Genomic DNA, 16,666 nt, shown 5'->3' with positions numbered 1-16,666 from the left:
TGTGTGTGTGCATTTGTGTGGACAGGTGTGTGTGTGCGTTTGTGTGGACAGGTGTGTGTGTGCGTTTGTGTGGACATGTGTGTGCGTTTGTGTGGACAGGTGTGTGTGCATTTGTGTGGACAGGTGTGTGTGTGCATTTGTGTGGACAGGTGTGTGTGCGTTTGTGTGGACAGGTGTGTGCGTTTGTGTGGACAGGTGTGTGTGTTTGTGTGGACAGGTGTGTGTGTGCGTTTGTGTGGACAGGTGTGTGTGTGCGTTTGTGTGGACAGGTGTGTGTGTGCGTTTGTGTGGACAGGTGTGTGTGTGTGGATGTGTGCGTTTGTGTGGATGTGTGCGTTTGTGTTGACGGGTCGGTGTGTGTGCGTTTGTGTGGACAGGTGTGTGTGTGTGGATGTGTGCGTTTGTGTGGACAGGTGTGTGTGTGTGGATGTGTGCGTTTATGTGGACAGGTCGGTGTGTGTGCGTTTGTGTGGACAGGTGTGTGTGTGTGGATGTGTGCGTTTGTGTATGTGTGCGTTTGTGTGGACGGGTGTGTGTTTGTGTGGACAGGTGTGCGTGTGTGAGTTTGTGTGGGCAGGTGTGTGTGTGCGTTTGTGTGGACAGGTGTGTGTGTGTGCGTTGGTGTGGACATGGGTGTGTGTGTGGACAGGTGTGTGTGTGCGTTTGTGTGGACAGGTGTGCGTGTGTGCGTTTGTGTGGACAGGTGTGTGTGTGTTTGTGTGGACAGGTGTGTGCATTTGTGTGGACAGGTGTGTGCGTTTGTGTGGACAGGTGTGTGTGTGTGCGTTTGTGTGGACAGGTGTGTGTGTGCGTTTGTGTAAACAGGTGTGTGTGTGTGCGTTTGTGTGGACAGGTGTGTGTGTGTGCGTTTGTGTGGACGGGTGTGTGTGTGCGTTTGTGTGGACAGGTGTGTGTGTGTGGACAGGTGTGTGTGTGTGCGTTTGTGTGGACAGGTGTGTGTGTGCGTTTGTGTGGACAGGTTTGTGTGTGCGTTTGTGTGGACAGGTGTGTGCGTTTGTGTGGACAGGTGTGTGTGTGTGCGTTTGTGTGGACAGGTGTGTGTGTGCGTTTGTGTAGACAGGTGTGTGTGTGTGCGTTTGTGTGGACAGGTGTGTGCGTTTGTGTGGACAGGTGTGTGTGTGTGCGTTTGTGTGGACAGGTGTGTGTGCGTTTGTGTGGACAGGTGTGTGCGTTTGTCCGGACAGGTGTGTGTGTGTGCGTTTGTGTGGACAGGTGTGCGTGTGCGTTTGTGTGGACAGGTGTGTGTGTGTGTGTGGACAGGTGTGTGTGCGTTTGTGTGGACGGGTGTGTGTGTGTGTGTGCGTTTGTGTGGACAGGTGTGTGTGTGTGCGTTTGTGTGGACAGGTGTGTGTGTTGGTGTGGACAGGTGTGTGTGTGCATTTGTGTGGACAGGTGTGTGTGTGCGTTTGTGTGGACAGGTGTGTGTGTGCGTTTGTGTGGACATGTGTGTGCGTTTGTGTGGACAGGTGTGTGTGCATTTGTGTGGACAGGTGTGTGTGTGCATTTGTGTGGACAGGTGTGTGTGCGTTTGTGTGGACAGGTGTGTGCGTTTGTGTGGACAGGTGTGTGTGTTTGTGTGGACAGGTGTGTGTGTGCGTTTGTGTGGACAGGTGTGTGTGTGCGTTTGTGTGGACAGGTGTGTGTGTGCGTTTGTGTGGACAGGTGTGTGTGTGTGGATGTGTGCGTTTGTGTGGATGTGTGCGTTTGTGTGGACGGGTCGGTGTGTGTGCGTTTGTGTGGACAGGTGTGTGTGTGTGGATGTGTGCGTTTGTGTGGACAGGTGTGTGTGTGTGGATGTGTGCGTTTTTGTGGACAGGTCGGTGTGTGTGCGTTTGTGTGGACAGGTGTGTGTGTGTGGATGTGTGCGTTTGTGTATGTGTGCGTTTGTGTGGACGGGTGTGTGTTTGTGTGGACAGGTGTGCGTGTGTGAGTTTGTGTGGGCAGGTGTGTGTGTGCGCTTGTGTGGACAGGTGTGTGTGTGTGCGTTGGTGTGGACATGGGTGTGTGTGTGGACAGGTGTGTGTGTGCGTTTGTGTAAACAGGTGTGTGTGTGTGCGTTTGTGTGGACAGGTGTGTGTGTGTGCGTTTGTGTGGACGGGTGTGTGTGTGCGTTTGTGTGGACAGGTGTGTGTGTGTGCGTTTGTGTGGACAGGTGTGTGTGTGCGTTTGTGTGGACAGGTTTGTGTGTGCGTTTGTGTGGACAGGTGTGTGCGTTTGTGTGGACAGGTGTGTGTGTGTGCGTTTGTGTGGACAGGTGTGTGTGTGCGTTTGTGTAGACAGGTGTGTGTGTGTGCGTTTGTGTGGACAGGTGTGTGCGTTTGTGTGGACAGGTGTGTGTGTGTGCGTTTGTGTGGACAGGTGTGTGTGCGTTTGTGTGGACAGGTGTGTGCGTTTGTCCGGACAGGTGTGTGTGTGTGCGTTTGTGTGGACAGGTGTGCGTGTGCGTTTGTGTGGACAGGTGTGTGTGTGTGTGTGGACAGGTGTGTGTGCGTTTGTCTGGACGGGTGTGTGTGTGTGCGTTTGTGTGGACAGGTGTGTGTGTGTGCGTTTGTGTGGACTTGTGTGTGTATGTGCGTTTGTGTGGACAGGTGTGTGTGTGCGTTTGTGTGGACAGGTGTGTGTGTGCGTTTGTGTGGACAGGTGTGTGTGTTTGTGTGGACAGGTGTGTGTGTGCATTTGTGTGGACAGGTGTGTGTGTGCGTTTGTGTGGACAGGTGTGTGTGTGCGTTTGTGTGGACATGTGTGTGCGTTTGTGTGGACAGGTGTGTGTGCATTTGTGTGGACAGGTGTGTGTGTGCATTTGTGTGGACAGGTGTGTGTGCGTTTGTGTGGACAGGTGTGTGCGTTTGTGTGGACAGGTGTGTGTGTTTGTGTGGACAGGTGTGTGTGTGCGTTTGTGTGGACAGGTGTGTGTGTGCGTTTGTGTGGACAGGTGTGTGTGTGCGTTTGTGTGGACAGGTGTGTGTGTGTGGATGTGTGCGTTTGTGTGGATGTGTGCGTTTGTGTGGACGGGTCGGTGTGTGTGCGTTTGTGTGGACAGGTGTGTGTGTGTGGATGTGTGCGTTTGTGTGGACAGGTGTGTGTGTGTGGATGTGTGCGTTTATGTGGACAGGTCGGTGTGTGTGCGTTTGTGTGGACAGGTGTGCGTGTGTGCGTTTGTGTGGACAGGTGTGCGTGTGTGCGTTTGTGTGGACAGGTGTGTGTGTGCGTTTGTGTGGACAGGTGTGTGCGTTTGTGTGGACAGGTGTGTGTGTGTGCGTTTGTGTGGACAGGTGTGTGTGTGCGTTTGTGTAAACAGGTGTGTGTGTGTGTGCGTTTGTGTGGACAGGTGTGTGTGTGTGCGTTTGTGTGGACGGGTGTGTGTGTGCGTTTGTGTGGACAGGTGTGTGTGTGTGGACAGGTGTGTGTGTGTGCGTTTGTGTGGACAAGTGTGTGCGTTTGTGTGGACAGGTGTGTGTGTGTGCGTTGGTGTGGACAGGGGTGTGTGTGTGGACAGGTGTGTGTGTGCGTTTGTGTGGACAGGGGTGTGTGGGTGGACAGGTGTGTGTGTGCGTTTGTGTGGACGGGTGTGTGTGTGTGCGTTTGTGTGGACAGGTGTGTGTGTGCGCGTTTGTATGGACAGGTGTGTGTATGTGCGTTTGTGTGGACAGGTGTGTGTGTGCGTTTGTGTGGACGGGTGTGTGTGTGCGTTTGTGTGGACAGGTGTGTGTGTGCGTTTGTGTGGACAGGTGTGTGTGTGCGTTTGTGTGGACAGGTGTGTGTGTGTGGATGTGTGCGTTTGTGTGGATGTGTGCGTTTGTGTGGACGGGTCGGTGTGTGTGCGTTTGTGTGGACAGGTGTGTGTGTGTGGATGTGTGCGTTTGTGTGGACAGGTGTGTGTGTGTGGATGTGTGCGTTTATGTGGACAGGTTGGTGTGTGTGCGTTTGTGTGGACAGGTGTGTGTGTGTGGATGTGTGCGTTTGTGTAGGTGTGCGTTTGTGTGGACGGGTGTGTGTTTGTGTGGACAGGTGTGCGTGTGTGAGTTTGTGTGGGCAGGTGTGTGTGTGCGTTTGTGTGGACAGGTGTGTGTGTGTGCGTTGGTGTGGACATGGGTGTGTGTGTGGACAGGTGTGTGTGTGCGTTTGTGTGGACGGGTGTGCGTTTGTGTGGACAGGTGTGCGTTTGTGTGGACAGGTGTGCGTGTGTGCGTTTGTGTGGACAGGTGTGTGTGTGCGTTTGTTTGGACAGGTTTGTGTGGACAGGTGTGTGCGTTTGTGTGGACAGGTGTGTGTGTGTGCGTTTGTGTGGACAGGTGTGTGTGTGCGTTTGTGTAAACAGGTGCGTGTGTGTGCGTTTGTGTGGACAGGTGTGTGTGTGTGCGTTTGTGTGGACGGGTGTGTGTGTGCGTTTGTGTGGACAGGTGTGTGTGTGTGGACAGGTGTGTGTGTGTGCGTTTGCGTGGACAGGTGTGTGTGTGCGTTTGTGTGGACAGGTGTGTGTGTGCGTTTGTGTGGACAGGTGTGTGCGTTTGTGTGGACAGGTGTGTGTGTGTGCGTTTGTGTGGACAGGTGTGTGTGTGCGTTTGTGTGGACAGGTGTGTGTGTTTGTGTGGACAGGTGTGTGTGTGCGTTTGTGTGGACAGGTGTGTGTGCATTTGTGTGGACAGGTGTGTGTGTGCGTTTGTGTGGACAGGTGTGTGTGCGTTTGTGTGGAAAGGTGTGTGTGTGCGTTTGTGTGGACAGGTGTGTGTGCGTTTGTGTGGACAGGTGTGTGTGTGCGTTTGTGTGGACAGGTGTGTGCGTTTGTGTGGACAGGTGTGTGCGTTTGTGTGGACAGGTGTGTGTGTTTGTGTGGACAGGTGTGTGTGTGCGTTTGTGTGGACAGGTGTGTGTGTTTGTGTGGACAGGTGTGTGTGTGCGTTTGTGTGGACAGGTGTGTGTGTTTGTGTGGACAGGTGTGTGTGTTTGTGTGGACAGGTGTGTGCGTTTGTGTGGACAGGTGTGTGTGTTTGTGTGGACAGGTGTGTGCGTTTGTGTGGACAGGTGTGTGCGTTTGTGTGGACAGGTGTGTGCGTTTGTGTGGACAGGTGTGTGTGTTTGTGTGGACAGGTGTGTGCGTTTGTGTGGACAGGTGTGTGTGTGCGTTTGTGTGGACAGGTGTGTGTGTGTGCGTTTGTGTGGACAGGTGTGTGTGTGCGTTTGTGTGGACAGGTGTGTGTGTTTGTGTGGACAGGTGTGTGTGTGTGTTTGTGTGGACAGGTGTGTGTGTGTGCGTTTGTGTGGACAGGTGTGTGTGCATTTGTGTGGACAGGTGTGTGTGTGCGTTTGTGTGGACAGGTGTGTGTGCGTTTGTGTGGACAGGTGTGTGTGTGCGTTTGTGTGGACAGGTGTGTGTGCGTTTGTGTGGACAGGTGTGTGTGCGTTTGTGTGGACAGGTGTGTGCGTTTGTGTGGACAGGTGTGTGCGTTTGTGTGGACAGGTGTGTGTGTTTGTGTGGACAGGTGTGTGTGTGCGTTTGTGTGGACAGGTGTGTGTGTTTGTGTGGACAGGTGTGTGTGTGCGTTTGTGTGGACAGGTGTGTGTGTTTGTGTGGACAGGTGTGTGTGTTTGTGTGGACAGGTGTGTGCGTTTGTGTGGACAGGTGTGTGTGTGTGTGTGGACAGGTGTGTGTGCGTTTGTGTGGACAGGTGTGTGTGTTTGTGTGGACAGGTGTGTGCGTTTGTGTGGACAGGTGTGTGTGTTTGTGTGGACAGGTGTGTGCGTTTGTGTGGACAGGTGTGTGCGTTTGACCACAGAGTCAGATTCGTGCAGAGATGAAGAACATCTCATCTTCCTCTTTGTTGATGGTTTGTTGTTAATTGGTGAGTTCTCTGGGACCATGGGGCCCTACCAAGGGCTGTCTGGAACCAGAAAAGGAGCCTGGTCCACATAGCCGGGAGTACGTCACATCTGTTCCCGGCTTTTGTTGGACTCTGTCTCTGGTTCTGTTCATCATCACATGGACAGAACCAGTCAGGGACTGGAAGGAGTCCAGTTTGGATCTTAGCTTTGGCTTTTTGCAGATGATTCTGTTTTGGTTCAGTGTAGCTCAGGCGGTAGAGCAGGTCGTCCAACAACCGAAGGGTTGGCGAATCGGTCCCCGCTCTCCCCCAGTCAGCTGTTGCCCCCCCCTGAGTGCGCCTAGTCTGCAGCTCACCGCTCCCCCCAGGGGAGGGGTCAAAATGCAGAGAAGAATTTCCCCATTGTGGAATAAATAAAGTATCAATTATTATTATTATTGTTTGTTCTGTTGGCTTCAGACGACTGAGCTGCTCAGCTTCGTCGTTTCTGCAGAGATTTTAGATCCAGTTTTATAGCAAGACTTCCCCAAAACCTGAGCTCCACCTTAAAAAGAGCTGAACGTGTCCCCAGCTATCAAATCAGCAAGCATGCTGCACACAAATGTGTCACACTCACACACAGACTTCCTGCCTGCAGCCATGTGTCCGACACACGGCGTTGGTGACCTGGGCGTGTCCTGCCAGTTGGCGGCGGTTGTGCACGTTAACCAGCCCACAGTTCATGGGTGGAGGACCGATGGAGGTTCCTTCTCCTCAGTCCCTGAGTTGATGAATAAGTCAGAAGCTCAGAGGAAAATGTCTTTTATTTTGGCTTAGACTGAATATTCTCAGTTTTCCAGATTTCTGAGGTTTCATCCATTTATGAGCCAAAAGAAAAAGGCAGCTTCCTTTCTGAAACTAACTTCTAGTTTATTCACCGAACACGCCAGTCGTCTCTTTATTTCCACTTTAGGCAGTTTGCTGTCATTGGAGGGTTAAAAAGCTGGAGTCCCTCCCCCAGAGGGAGGAGTTTAACATTTTGGAGGTGGGACCTGCCTCTGATGGTTTAAGCCTAAAGGTTCTGGCCTAAAGGTTTCATGACCAAGCTAAAGCACAGCTTTGCTTGGTCATGAAAAGACGTTTTATTCGTTTCTCAAACAGGCTTCTCTTCTGGACTTTGGTGAAGGTCTTTAATGAGACCTTATTCATGAAAATCTAGAGACCCTTCTGATGTTTTCCTGGACTTTGAAAAGCATTTTTCCTTTGTTTAGCTGCTGGTTTCTCGTGGAGGTGAAGTCCTGTGAAGATAAAAGTCTAACTAAAGAAGCAGAAATGATGAACGGAGGAATAGATGGATGGATAAAGATCTGTTGGGATCCTGCAGGAGTGCACACCAGTGCAGGTCTGTGCACGGACGTGCACGTCAGTGCAGGTCTGCGCTGCCTGCGCTGCAGCATGAACAGTTTTCTGACCCTCTGCCTCCGATGAAGGTATGAGGACGAAGCAGCCTGAACCCTTTGATCTTTATCTGATGGAGGTCAGTAGTTTCATCTTTGACTCACCTCGATGGGGGCGGGGCCCTGTGCCCCCCCCTTCCTCATTAGTGTTTGAGGGTCAGAGGATGAGATCATTTAAAGATCCGCCTCAAACGCTGGTGTTATTTCTGTCCTCTTTAGCATCAACACATTTCTAATTCATGACTGGGGGGGCGGGGGCATCACTGAGCCCATACTCCAGGCTGGACCGAGGATCGGGGACGTTTCTGCAGCAGCTTCACTTCTCTGAAGCGCTGGCGTGACGGCATTCATCTGGACTTTAGAATGGCGAAGCATCAAGAGAAAATATTCAAAACGCTGTTAACCCTTTGAATGCTGCAGCGTTTCCTCCCTTCTCTCCTGCTCAGCTTCCTGCTGGACTCCTCGGTTGGAAGTCCAGCAGAACAATCCAGACTAAAGGCCGTGTCACACTGTCACTCATGGTTCTTGGACTAAAAGTCGGTCTTTTGCGATGCGTGCATCATTCGTCTTTCCTCGATGTGTCTGTAGAGGGTTGAGGTCCTCACAGGAATGCAGTTTGGAGCCGTTCAAAAACATTGGGTCGGTTGCAGTTCAGGCGGGGGTCTCATTCGGGGGGGGGGTCCGAATCGCAGGAGGGGGAAGATGCAACTCTGGACAGCCACCAGGCCTTTCTTGTGGATCTCCCCAGCTTCGGCTCCTTTGGGAGGCCTCGGCTGGCGCCGTCACACGGCCCCTACGTACGACTTGCACTTATTGCACAGGAGAACATTGGTCATACGTGAACATAGGTGGAAAAAGTAAGAAAAGTTGTGGTCTTTACTTTAAGTTTTCTCAAATGTATCATGAATGAACCGCGTTAAAACCACAGAAGAAGTACAAATAAACAACGCAGAGAACATTTAAACCGACTAAATGTCTTCACTTTGACGTTCAGAGCACCGAGCTGCTTCAGCACCATGGTCAGCTCCCATGGCATTCCTCTGATCCACCAGTTCTTCTGTCACGGAACACAAAAGACACTTCACACGTGTCAAATGTGTAAAATCTACATGTGTGACATGGACTTAAAGTCTTCGTGCTTAGAAACTGACGTGTTTCTTTGTCCTGAACTTTGCAGGTTATTTATGCCCTGAACACCAAAAATGACGAGCATGAGGCCGCCATCGCCACGCTGAAGGAGGCTCACGAGGAGGAGGTGCAGCAAATCCTCTCTGAGACCAGAGAGAAGATCCTGCAGGTGGGTCTGCTGGTTTCTCAGGAGACTGTCGCCCCTTCGTTAAAGCTTCTGTGGACACGTGTTCTATACAAGAAATGCTGTAAAATCCCTGAAGCTGTCCTCACCAAGTCATTTTAAAAGAGTTTAAACCTTTCCTATGTGGAACTTTACATCATTTATAAAAAAATTCAACATTAGACGTCAAGTCTGTCATTTAAGGTCGTCTGTGGCTGATCTGAAGCCGCTGATCCGCAGGAAGCGTTGGAGAAAACCAAACCTAATCGTTACATTATTGATTATTGATAACCTCATCATAAACCATAAACGTCAGGCGAGTTTGTCTGCAGCTCTCAGCACCTGGAAGCACACAGAAGGGATTCGTCATTTCTGTAACAGTTTCCAACCGGATGTTTTTTTCAGTACAAGAGCAAAATCAGCGACGAGCTGGACCTGAAGAGGCGGATCCAGTCTCTGGAGGAGTCCATGGAGCTGCACGAGCGGATGAAGAGGCAGGCGCTGGCCGAGTTTGAGAGCTACCGCCAGCGGGTGGAGGACATGCAGCTGTGCACGGAGGCGCAGGTACATGCAGGAGGCGTAGAGAGGTGTCAGAACCACACCTCCACGCTCAGTCCAAACCAAAATACCACTCAGAAACAAGAAGAAGCAGGAAGAAGATGAAGTCGCACGTTCACCTGTCCGCCGTGTCTCCGGCAGCACACGCAGCGCGTGGTGTCCATGTCCAGGGAGGTGGAGGAGATGCGGCGCTCCTTCGAGGAGAAGCTGCGGACGTTCAGCCAGGCGCAGGCGCAGTTTGAGCAGGAGAAGAAGGCCGCTCTGGAGGAGCTGAAGGCTCAGCACAGACACGAGATCCAAGAGCTCCTCCGCAGCCACCAGAGCCAGAACGCCAACTACAGCAAAGACCAGGAGAAGCTGGGCCTGCTGCACAAAGCCGAGGTAACGACCCGTTTGAACGCTTCCTACAGGAAGTCTGGAGAACCAACAACATTTAAAGCAGACAGTTTACAAAGGATGAAGATAACCGTCATCCTCAAAAAGGTAGAAGTAGGACTAAAATGCTAACTGTTATTGTGAAAAGTCTCCAGGGCAGCTTCCTGTTGTTGGAGTTTAATAGTCTCATTTTTATCCGATGTTCTGATGAGCTGAGGGTTCTGTTCAGCGTGTTGGTGTCCATGTCGTCCCTCACCTGTGCTGCAGGTGGACTCTCTGACTGAACGGGTGGAGGAGCTCAAACAGGACAAGAAGAGGCTGGTGGAGGAATATGAAGCTAAGCTCAGCAAGGTATTGGACGGTTCCTGTGAACGTCTGCCTCAGAACCGCTCAGGCTGCAGCCCCCTCCCTCTGTCTGCCCGCAGGCTCAGGTCTTCTACGAGCGCGAGCTGGAGGCCATGAAGCGAACCCAGCAGCTCACCGCCGACAACCTGCTCGCGTGGAAACGCACGGAGGCCGAGCTGCGGCGGGAGTTCCAGGCCCAGGAGGCGGCGCTCCAGAAGACCCTCGGAAAGCTGCGGTCAGAGCTGGCCCGGGTGACGGACGAGGCCCGAGAGAACCGGGAGAAGTCCCACAAGCTGCAGGCGTCGCTCACAGCGGCAGAGAGCGCCGTCAAGGTCAGTGTGAGCGCCGGTGCAGACGCCTCGCATCACTTCCTGTCAGCATCCGCTGCTGTAGAGCGGCTCTGAGGAGAACCATCTTCTGCTACCTTCTTCCTTTATTAGCAGAGATCTGCTGCCTCTGCAGACGCTCAGGAGCAGAGCTGTGGTTCCTCCTGCAGGAGGAACCACAGCTCTGCCGCTGCACGCTTTTGGAGTCCAGAAATTCTGGACCAGATTCTTTTTTTTAACTTGTCCTGTCCAACAGCTAAGCAAACAGATGAAAGCCTTTTGTGTTGGTCATATTTTACTTTTACTACAGCGGTTATGAATCTTATGATACACCAGAGATATATTTAAATAAACCCCTTTTGTAATTTCAGCTAAACTTTATTAATGTGAATTATATTTGTAAATATTTTTTGTTGGTCTGGTCGGAAAAGAAAAGGAGGAAAGAAGAGAGAGGGATGACAGGTGGGGGGGTAAAACTTCCCCATTGTGGGATTAATAAAGTCATCTATCTATCTATCTAGATCAGTGTTTTTCAACCAGTGTGCCGCGGCACACTAGTGTGCCGTGAGAGATGGTCAAGTGTGCCGTGGGAAATTGCCCTCATTAACTGATCTAAAAACATTTTCCATCTCCATGATTTCAGCTCTCTGTTCATCCAAACAGGCCCTGATAAAACACTGAGGACTTAGGAATATAAAAGATCATAAAATACTTTTTCTTTGCATTTATTTTATTTTATTAAAGACATTTTGATAAGGTACCGCGATTCAGCTGCACCTTCGGCTGTATTTTGGAAAAGTCCCGCCCCTTTAACTGTCTCCACCAATCATTCTTGAAGGCTTAATCATATGTCATCAGTCTGACCAATCAGAAGTGGTTAAAGTCTTCACTTCCTTGTCCCGATTTAGCTCGTAAAGTCACTCAGTTCTAAAAAAAAAATAGCAGCTAAAGCTCGTCTTTAGCGGTGTAGCTTCCCACAGAATCCGTGGAACAAGTGAACAACACAATGAAGCTCCGAAAAGCAATCTCCGGCCGTTTTATGCACTACATCTCCCATGATGCATTGGGTTGTGAGAGTGACAGCGAATACGGAGATCTGTTGTTAGACGTCTTGAAACCAACGAACACACATCAAACTATTTTTAAATCTTCTAACTTAACTTTTATTGAATCTTTTAGAAAAAACAGCTGCAGTTTCCAGCTTTTTCTGCAACAATTATCTCAAAAATGCACGTGAGATTGCGGAGGGGCTGTAGATCAATACAGACTATGAGTTTCTCCTTTTTTTTTAAATTTTTGGATGCTGGTGTGCAGCGGGATTTTTTTTAAGGTTAAACTGTGCCGTGGCTCAGAAAAGGTTGAAAAACACTGATCTAGAGGGGTGATTATAGTAGTGAGGGTTAGATCATGAGGGATCAGAAAGCAACAAGTTGCTGGAGCTTTATAATCACAACTGACAGGTTAAGATGTATGAATAATCTAAAATGGGCGGGGCCTGTCCACACACACACAAATGTTACAAACACACCTGTTGGCTCCAAAAGCGTTCACACACAAACAAGTCTACATGGACACACTACCACTAACATTCACACACGCATACTTATGTATTCAGACTGACACATGTGAAACATTTCATTCAGACACACAAACTGTCTGTGCAAAGGTGAGACGGCACCTCTGCTGGAGTCAGTGTTTCTGTTCTTCTGGGGAGGATGATGGAATGTAAAAAGAGGGAGAGAGCCCAGCCGCCCCCCCACCAAGGCCCCCACCGCAGTGGCAGCCGGGACCCCCCAACGCCTGCACAGTACAGCAGATAGAGAAAGGCCGCCTGCCGGGCAAATTCTGTCCGGGTTTAATGAACCTCAGATGTGAGCAGAGATTTCCTGAGAACTCCGAGGAGCTGAAGACGCTCCTGAGACGTTCCTTCACGTGTTTACAGCCAGAGGAACCTTCCTTCTGATCAAATGTTCAGGATTCCCAAACACAATGTGACCCTCTAAACACAATCAGATCATTTCTGTCATGTCAAAGACATTCAGGTTGTCGTCCTCCTCAAAGATCAGACCTATAAACATCATCTAATCCAGATTAAATGAGTCCACTTTTCCCAGATGTAGAAGCTTTTCGTCCATATTTGCCTGAGGTTTCAGCTCCTCCTCCGTCGTGTGTCTCCTTCAGGACCTGAACAGGCAGCTGGATGAAGTGACCCAGAACTCTGAGATCATAGAGATCCGTCAGAAGGAGGCGGAGTGTGAGCTGGAGGCGGCCAGAGACCGGGTCCAGCAGCAGGCCACCGAGATCCTCCTCAAAGCCAGTGAGTGGATTCAGCTCTGGAGTCTGGTTGAATACTTTCAACTGGGTTCATATTCATGTCTAGTTTCTGCTTAGATGTGTTTTTAGAGCATCGAGCCCTTTTGGAAGACATTTCTGGATCAGAACCAGAACCTGGAACTAGAACACAAAAAAAGGCTCCACAGAAACGTTTGAGCAGCAAATATTTTCTGTTCAGTTCCAGAAAAGTCCAGATCAGATGGAGGTCCTGTTTCATCCTCTACTTTTCTTTACTCAGAGTTTTATTATGTAACATGAAAAGCTATTCCATGTGATGCCTTTAGACACGCTGCTTCTTTGTGAAGCTGGAAACTAAAAACACGGACCAAACCGTTCGGGTGAGCAGTGAGACTTCTGGAGAAGGAAGATCTGAAATCCAGATTCCTCCACTCAACTTCAGTTCATTTATCATTGAATGAATTGACAGAAATCTGCAGGTAACAGGATCCAAAACAATCAGATCCTCGCAATGAAAATGGCGATTAGCAGCCAGGGAAACTGGGTCCAGTTAGAGTCCAGGTTCCTGTCACGGAGGTCTGCAGACGTTCTCCACAGAAATGTTCTGTGCAGCAGAGAACGTTTCCCGCTCTGCCTCAGCGCCACCTGCTTCCCGTCACAGGTCAGATCAGCAGCCTGCAGGCCGCCCAGATGACCCAGGAGGCCGCCATCAGGGACCTGGACAACGAGAGGAGCCGGCTGAAGGACAAGGTGCTGCGGCTGGAGGAGGAGCGGGAGGCGCTGCAGAACCAGGGCCAGGCGGTGGACGAGCGGCAGAAGCAGCAGATCCAGTCCCTGGAGAAGGTTTGTGCTCCTCCCTCCCGCTGAAGCAGGAGATCAGGAAACGATGCAGAATCTGTTGAGGTCAAGCTCTGAGCCTGAAGCTGCTGACACGGCAGTTTCTGCAGCCCGCAGGATCAGAGGGAAGCTGTGGATTCTGCAGAATCAGGACCGGCTCTGAATCATTCATGTTTCTGAGGAGTTCCTTGAAGCTGCTGCAGTTCTCTGCTCATGTCTGTCTTCAGGCAGACCAGAGGCTTTTCTGCTCTGTAGCTGAAGCTCCTCCAGATTTAGGAGGAGGGGGATCTTGGACAGGAAGAAGCTGGATGTCAGATGCTGCAGCTTCCTGTTTGGTTCCTCTAAATTCTTCCTCCACTCTGGGACTTGAACCCCAAACCCCTCTGCTCATGGGCTCAGGGAAGCCGTTAGCATGATCTGCTGTCTCCCATCCAGAAGTTGGACGTTCTCCTCTGTAGGACGGCTGAACCCTCAGGACGTTGTCGTCCGCTGTGGTTAGACGCTCACAGGGATCCCAGAAGTCTTTGCAAATGGAAAAAAAAACACAACCATGAAAAAGTCCTGATGATAGCAGAGATTTCCTTCTGTCCGGCTCGGTTTATGAAGGTTTGTCCTGATGGATCTGCAGCTTCATCGTCGTCTGACAGATGCAGGAATGAGCATTTTATTCTGGAGATTTTCCTGTTCTGCTAAAAACGGAAGCATTTAAGACTGGATATTGAATTTTAGGGAAAATTTGTGAATGAAAGGTGGAGGTGAACCATCAGAGAGGCAGAGTCTGACTTCCTGCTCTGTTTACTTCTCTTCCAGTGGAGGGTTTTCAGAATAAAAGCTTGTCATCAATGTATTTGATCCTAAAGCTTCTCTCAGGCTGATCATCCATTCAGGTTTTGATGAGCAGAGTTTACTTCACTGTGGCGTGGATTTTTGTGTTCCAGCCGTTGAAGTGTTGCTGCTGCAGAATCATTCCTCCTTCCTGTGTTCCTCAGGCTCTGAGTGAGGAGAAGGCGTCCTACGAGAAGGAAATGAACAACATGAAGGCTCGCTTCGAGGAGGAGGGCAGCCAGATGAAGGAGAGCCAGGCTCGAGCTCTGGAGGAAGTGGCCAAGAAGCACCGTGTGACCATGGAGACGTCCTTCGCCAGCGCGGAGAAGGACAAGAACCGGCTGCTGGCGGTGAGCCCCGTTTTTTATCTGTGACCTTCAGGGATCAGTTTCATCTCCGATAATCTTATTCTCATTCAGATTACACTGATCTTCATCTCTCCTCTGAGTCTTCTTCACCTTTAAACAGATTTCAGGAGAGAATTTGCTGCAGAAACTTTCTATCGTTGTTGCTGAAATGTCTTTGACACAAAATCTTTCTCAGCTGCTGGGATTTTACTGATGTAGATTTTATAAAAAAACTCTCAAAAACGGACATTTTCACGCGTCTACATGCGTTTTTTTTACATTTTCATCAGACCAAAGCACATTTTGGGTTTTTGGCTGCTCAGCTGTTAACTCTCCACAGGATTTGGAATCCTTTGAAAAATGAACAGAACTAAGGTTTTCACACCACTAAAGTACGGTTCTGATGTTTGCTGTGCTTTTCCGGACAATTAAAGTCCAATTTCTTCAAAAAACAAACTTTTTTTCATCATTTTTCTAGAGGAGGCCAGAACAATCTCATAATTCAGAAATGCTCCATAACTGGAATGTTGTGCAAACGTGTAATATAAATTTGGAAATGCAGACATTATGTTTCACAAAAACATATCAAATTTTCTTCAGAAACGCACAATAGAAACCCAATACCTGAAGGGGGGAGGGGCTTCCTTCAGACTAGCCAGTTGAAGGTGGCACTCAGAGAAAAGTATTCAGCTACTTCCAGAGCCCACCTTTGTACTGGCTGGATGGAGGCGGAGCTTGAAAGGTGAATGTGAGGATGACGGAGTGATGAAGAACAGGTTTGGTGTCAGTTCTGCTGAGGTTCTGAGCTTCCTCTGTCACATGACTGTCACATGACCGTCTCATGAAAGTCACATGACCGTCACATGACCATCGCATGACCGTCACATGACCATCTCATGACCGTCACACGACCGTCACATGACCATATTATGACCGTCACATGACCGTCACATGGCCATCTCATGACCGCCACATGACCGTCTTAAGACCGTCACACAACCGTCACATGGCCATCTCATGACCGTCACACGACCGTCACATGACCATATTATGACCGTCACATGACCGTCTTAAGACCATCACACAACCGTCACATGAACATCTCATGACCGTCACATGACCGTCTCATGACCGTCACATGACCATCTCATGACCGTCACATGACCATCTCATGACCGGCACATGACCGTCACATGACCATCTCATGACCGTCACACGACCGTCACATGACCATCTCATGACCGTCACATGATCATCTCATGACCTTCACGACTGTCACATGACCATCTCATGACCGTCACACGACCGTCTTAAGACTGTCACACGACCGTCTCATGACCGTCACACGACCGTCACATGACCATATTATGACTGTCACATGACCGTCACATGACCATCTCATGACCGTCACATGACCGTTTTAAGACCGTTACACAATTGTCACATGACTGTCTCATGACCGTCACATGACCGTCTCATGACCGTCACACGACCGTCACATGACCATCTCATGACCGTCACACGACCATCTCATGACCGTCACATGACCGTCCCATGACAGTCACATGACCATCTCATGACCATCTCATGACCGTCTCATGACCGTCACATGACCATCTCATGACTGTCAAATGACCATCTCATGAACGTTACATGACCATCACATGAACGTCACATGACCGTCACACGACCGTCACATGACCATCTCATGACCGTCACATGATCATCTCATGACCTTCACGACTGTCACATGACCATCTCATGACCGTCACACGACCGTCTTAAGACTGTCACACGACCGTCTCATGACCGTCACACGACCGTCACATGACCATATTATGACTGTCACATGACCGTCACATGACCATCTCATGACCGTCACATGACCGTTTTAAGACCGTTACACAATTGTCACATGACTGTCTCATGACCGTCACATGACCGTCTCATGACCGTCAGACGACCGTCACATGACCATCTCATGACCGTCACACGACCATCTCATGACCGTCACATGACCGTCCCATGACAGTCACATGACCATCTCATGACCATCTCATGACCGTCTCATGACCGTCACATGACCATCTCATGACTGTCAAATGACCATCTCATGAACGTTACATGACCATCACATGAACGTCACATGACCATCTCATGACCGTCACATGACCGTCACATGAGCATCTCATGA

General features: G+C 50.1%; 1 protein-coding gene across 2 annotated transcripts in view; it reads left to right on the top strand.

Moving 5' to 3' along the window:
• fam184a (family with sequence similarity 184 member A) overlaps positions 1-16,666 on the top strand; it is a 71,377-nt gene that overhangs the window by 31,779 nt on the left and 22,932 nt on the right. For both annotated transcript variants that reach the window (XM_023953142.1, XM_023953141.1), the window contains exons 2-9: positions 8,454-8,573; positions 8,973-9,131; positions 9,267-9,506; positions 9,768-9,851; positions 9,926-10,177; positions 12,353-12,488; positions 13,125-13,306; positions 14,290-14,475. In XM_023953142.1, the coding sequence (XP_023808910.1) occupies positions 8,454-8,573; positions 8,973-9,131; positions 9,267-9,506; positions 9,768-9,851; positions 9,926-10,177; positions 12,353-12,488; positions 13,125-13,306; positions 14,290-14,475 (1,359 nt within the window). The remainder of the gene's footprint in view (positions 1-8,453; positions 8,574-8,972; positions 9,132-9,266; positions 9,507-9,767; positions 9,852-9,925; positions 10,178-12,352; positions 12,489-13,124; positions 13,307-14,289; positions 14,476-16,666) is intronic.

The sequence above is a fragment of the Oryzias latipes genome, chromosome 24, assembly GCF_002234675.1.
Source record: "Oryzias latipes chromosome 24, ASM223467v1".
Classification (NCBI taxonomy): domain Eukaryota; kingdom Metazoa; phylum Chordata; class Actinopteri; order Beloniformes; family Adrianichthyidae; genus Oryzias; species Oryzias latipes.
Note: the sequence above shows the minus strand (reverse complement) of the source record. Positions and strands in the feature narration are given on the sequence as shown.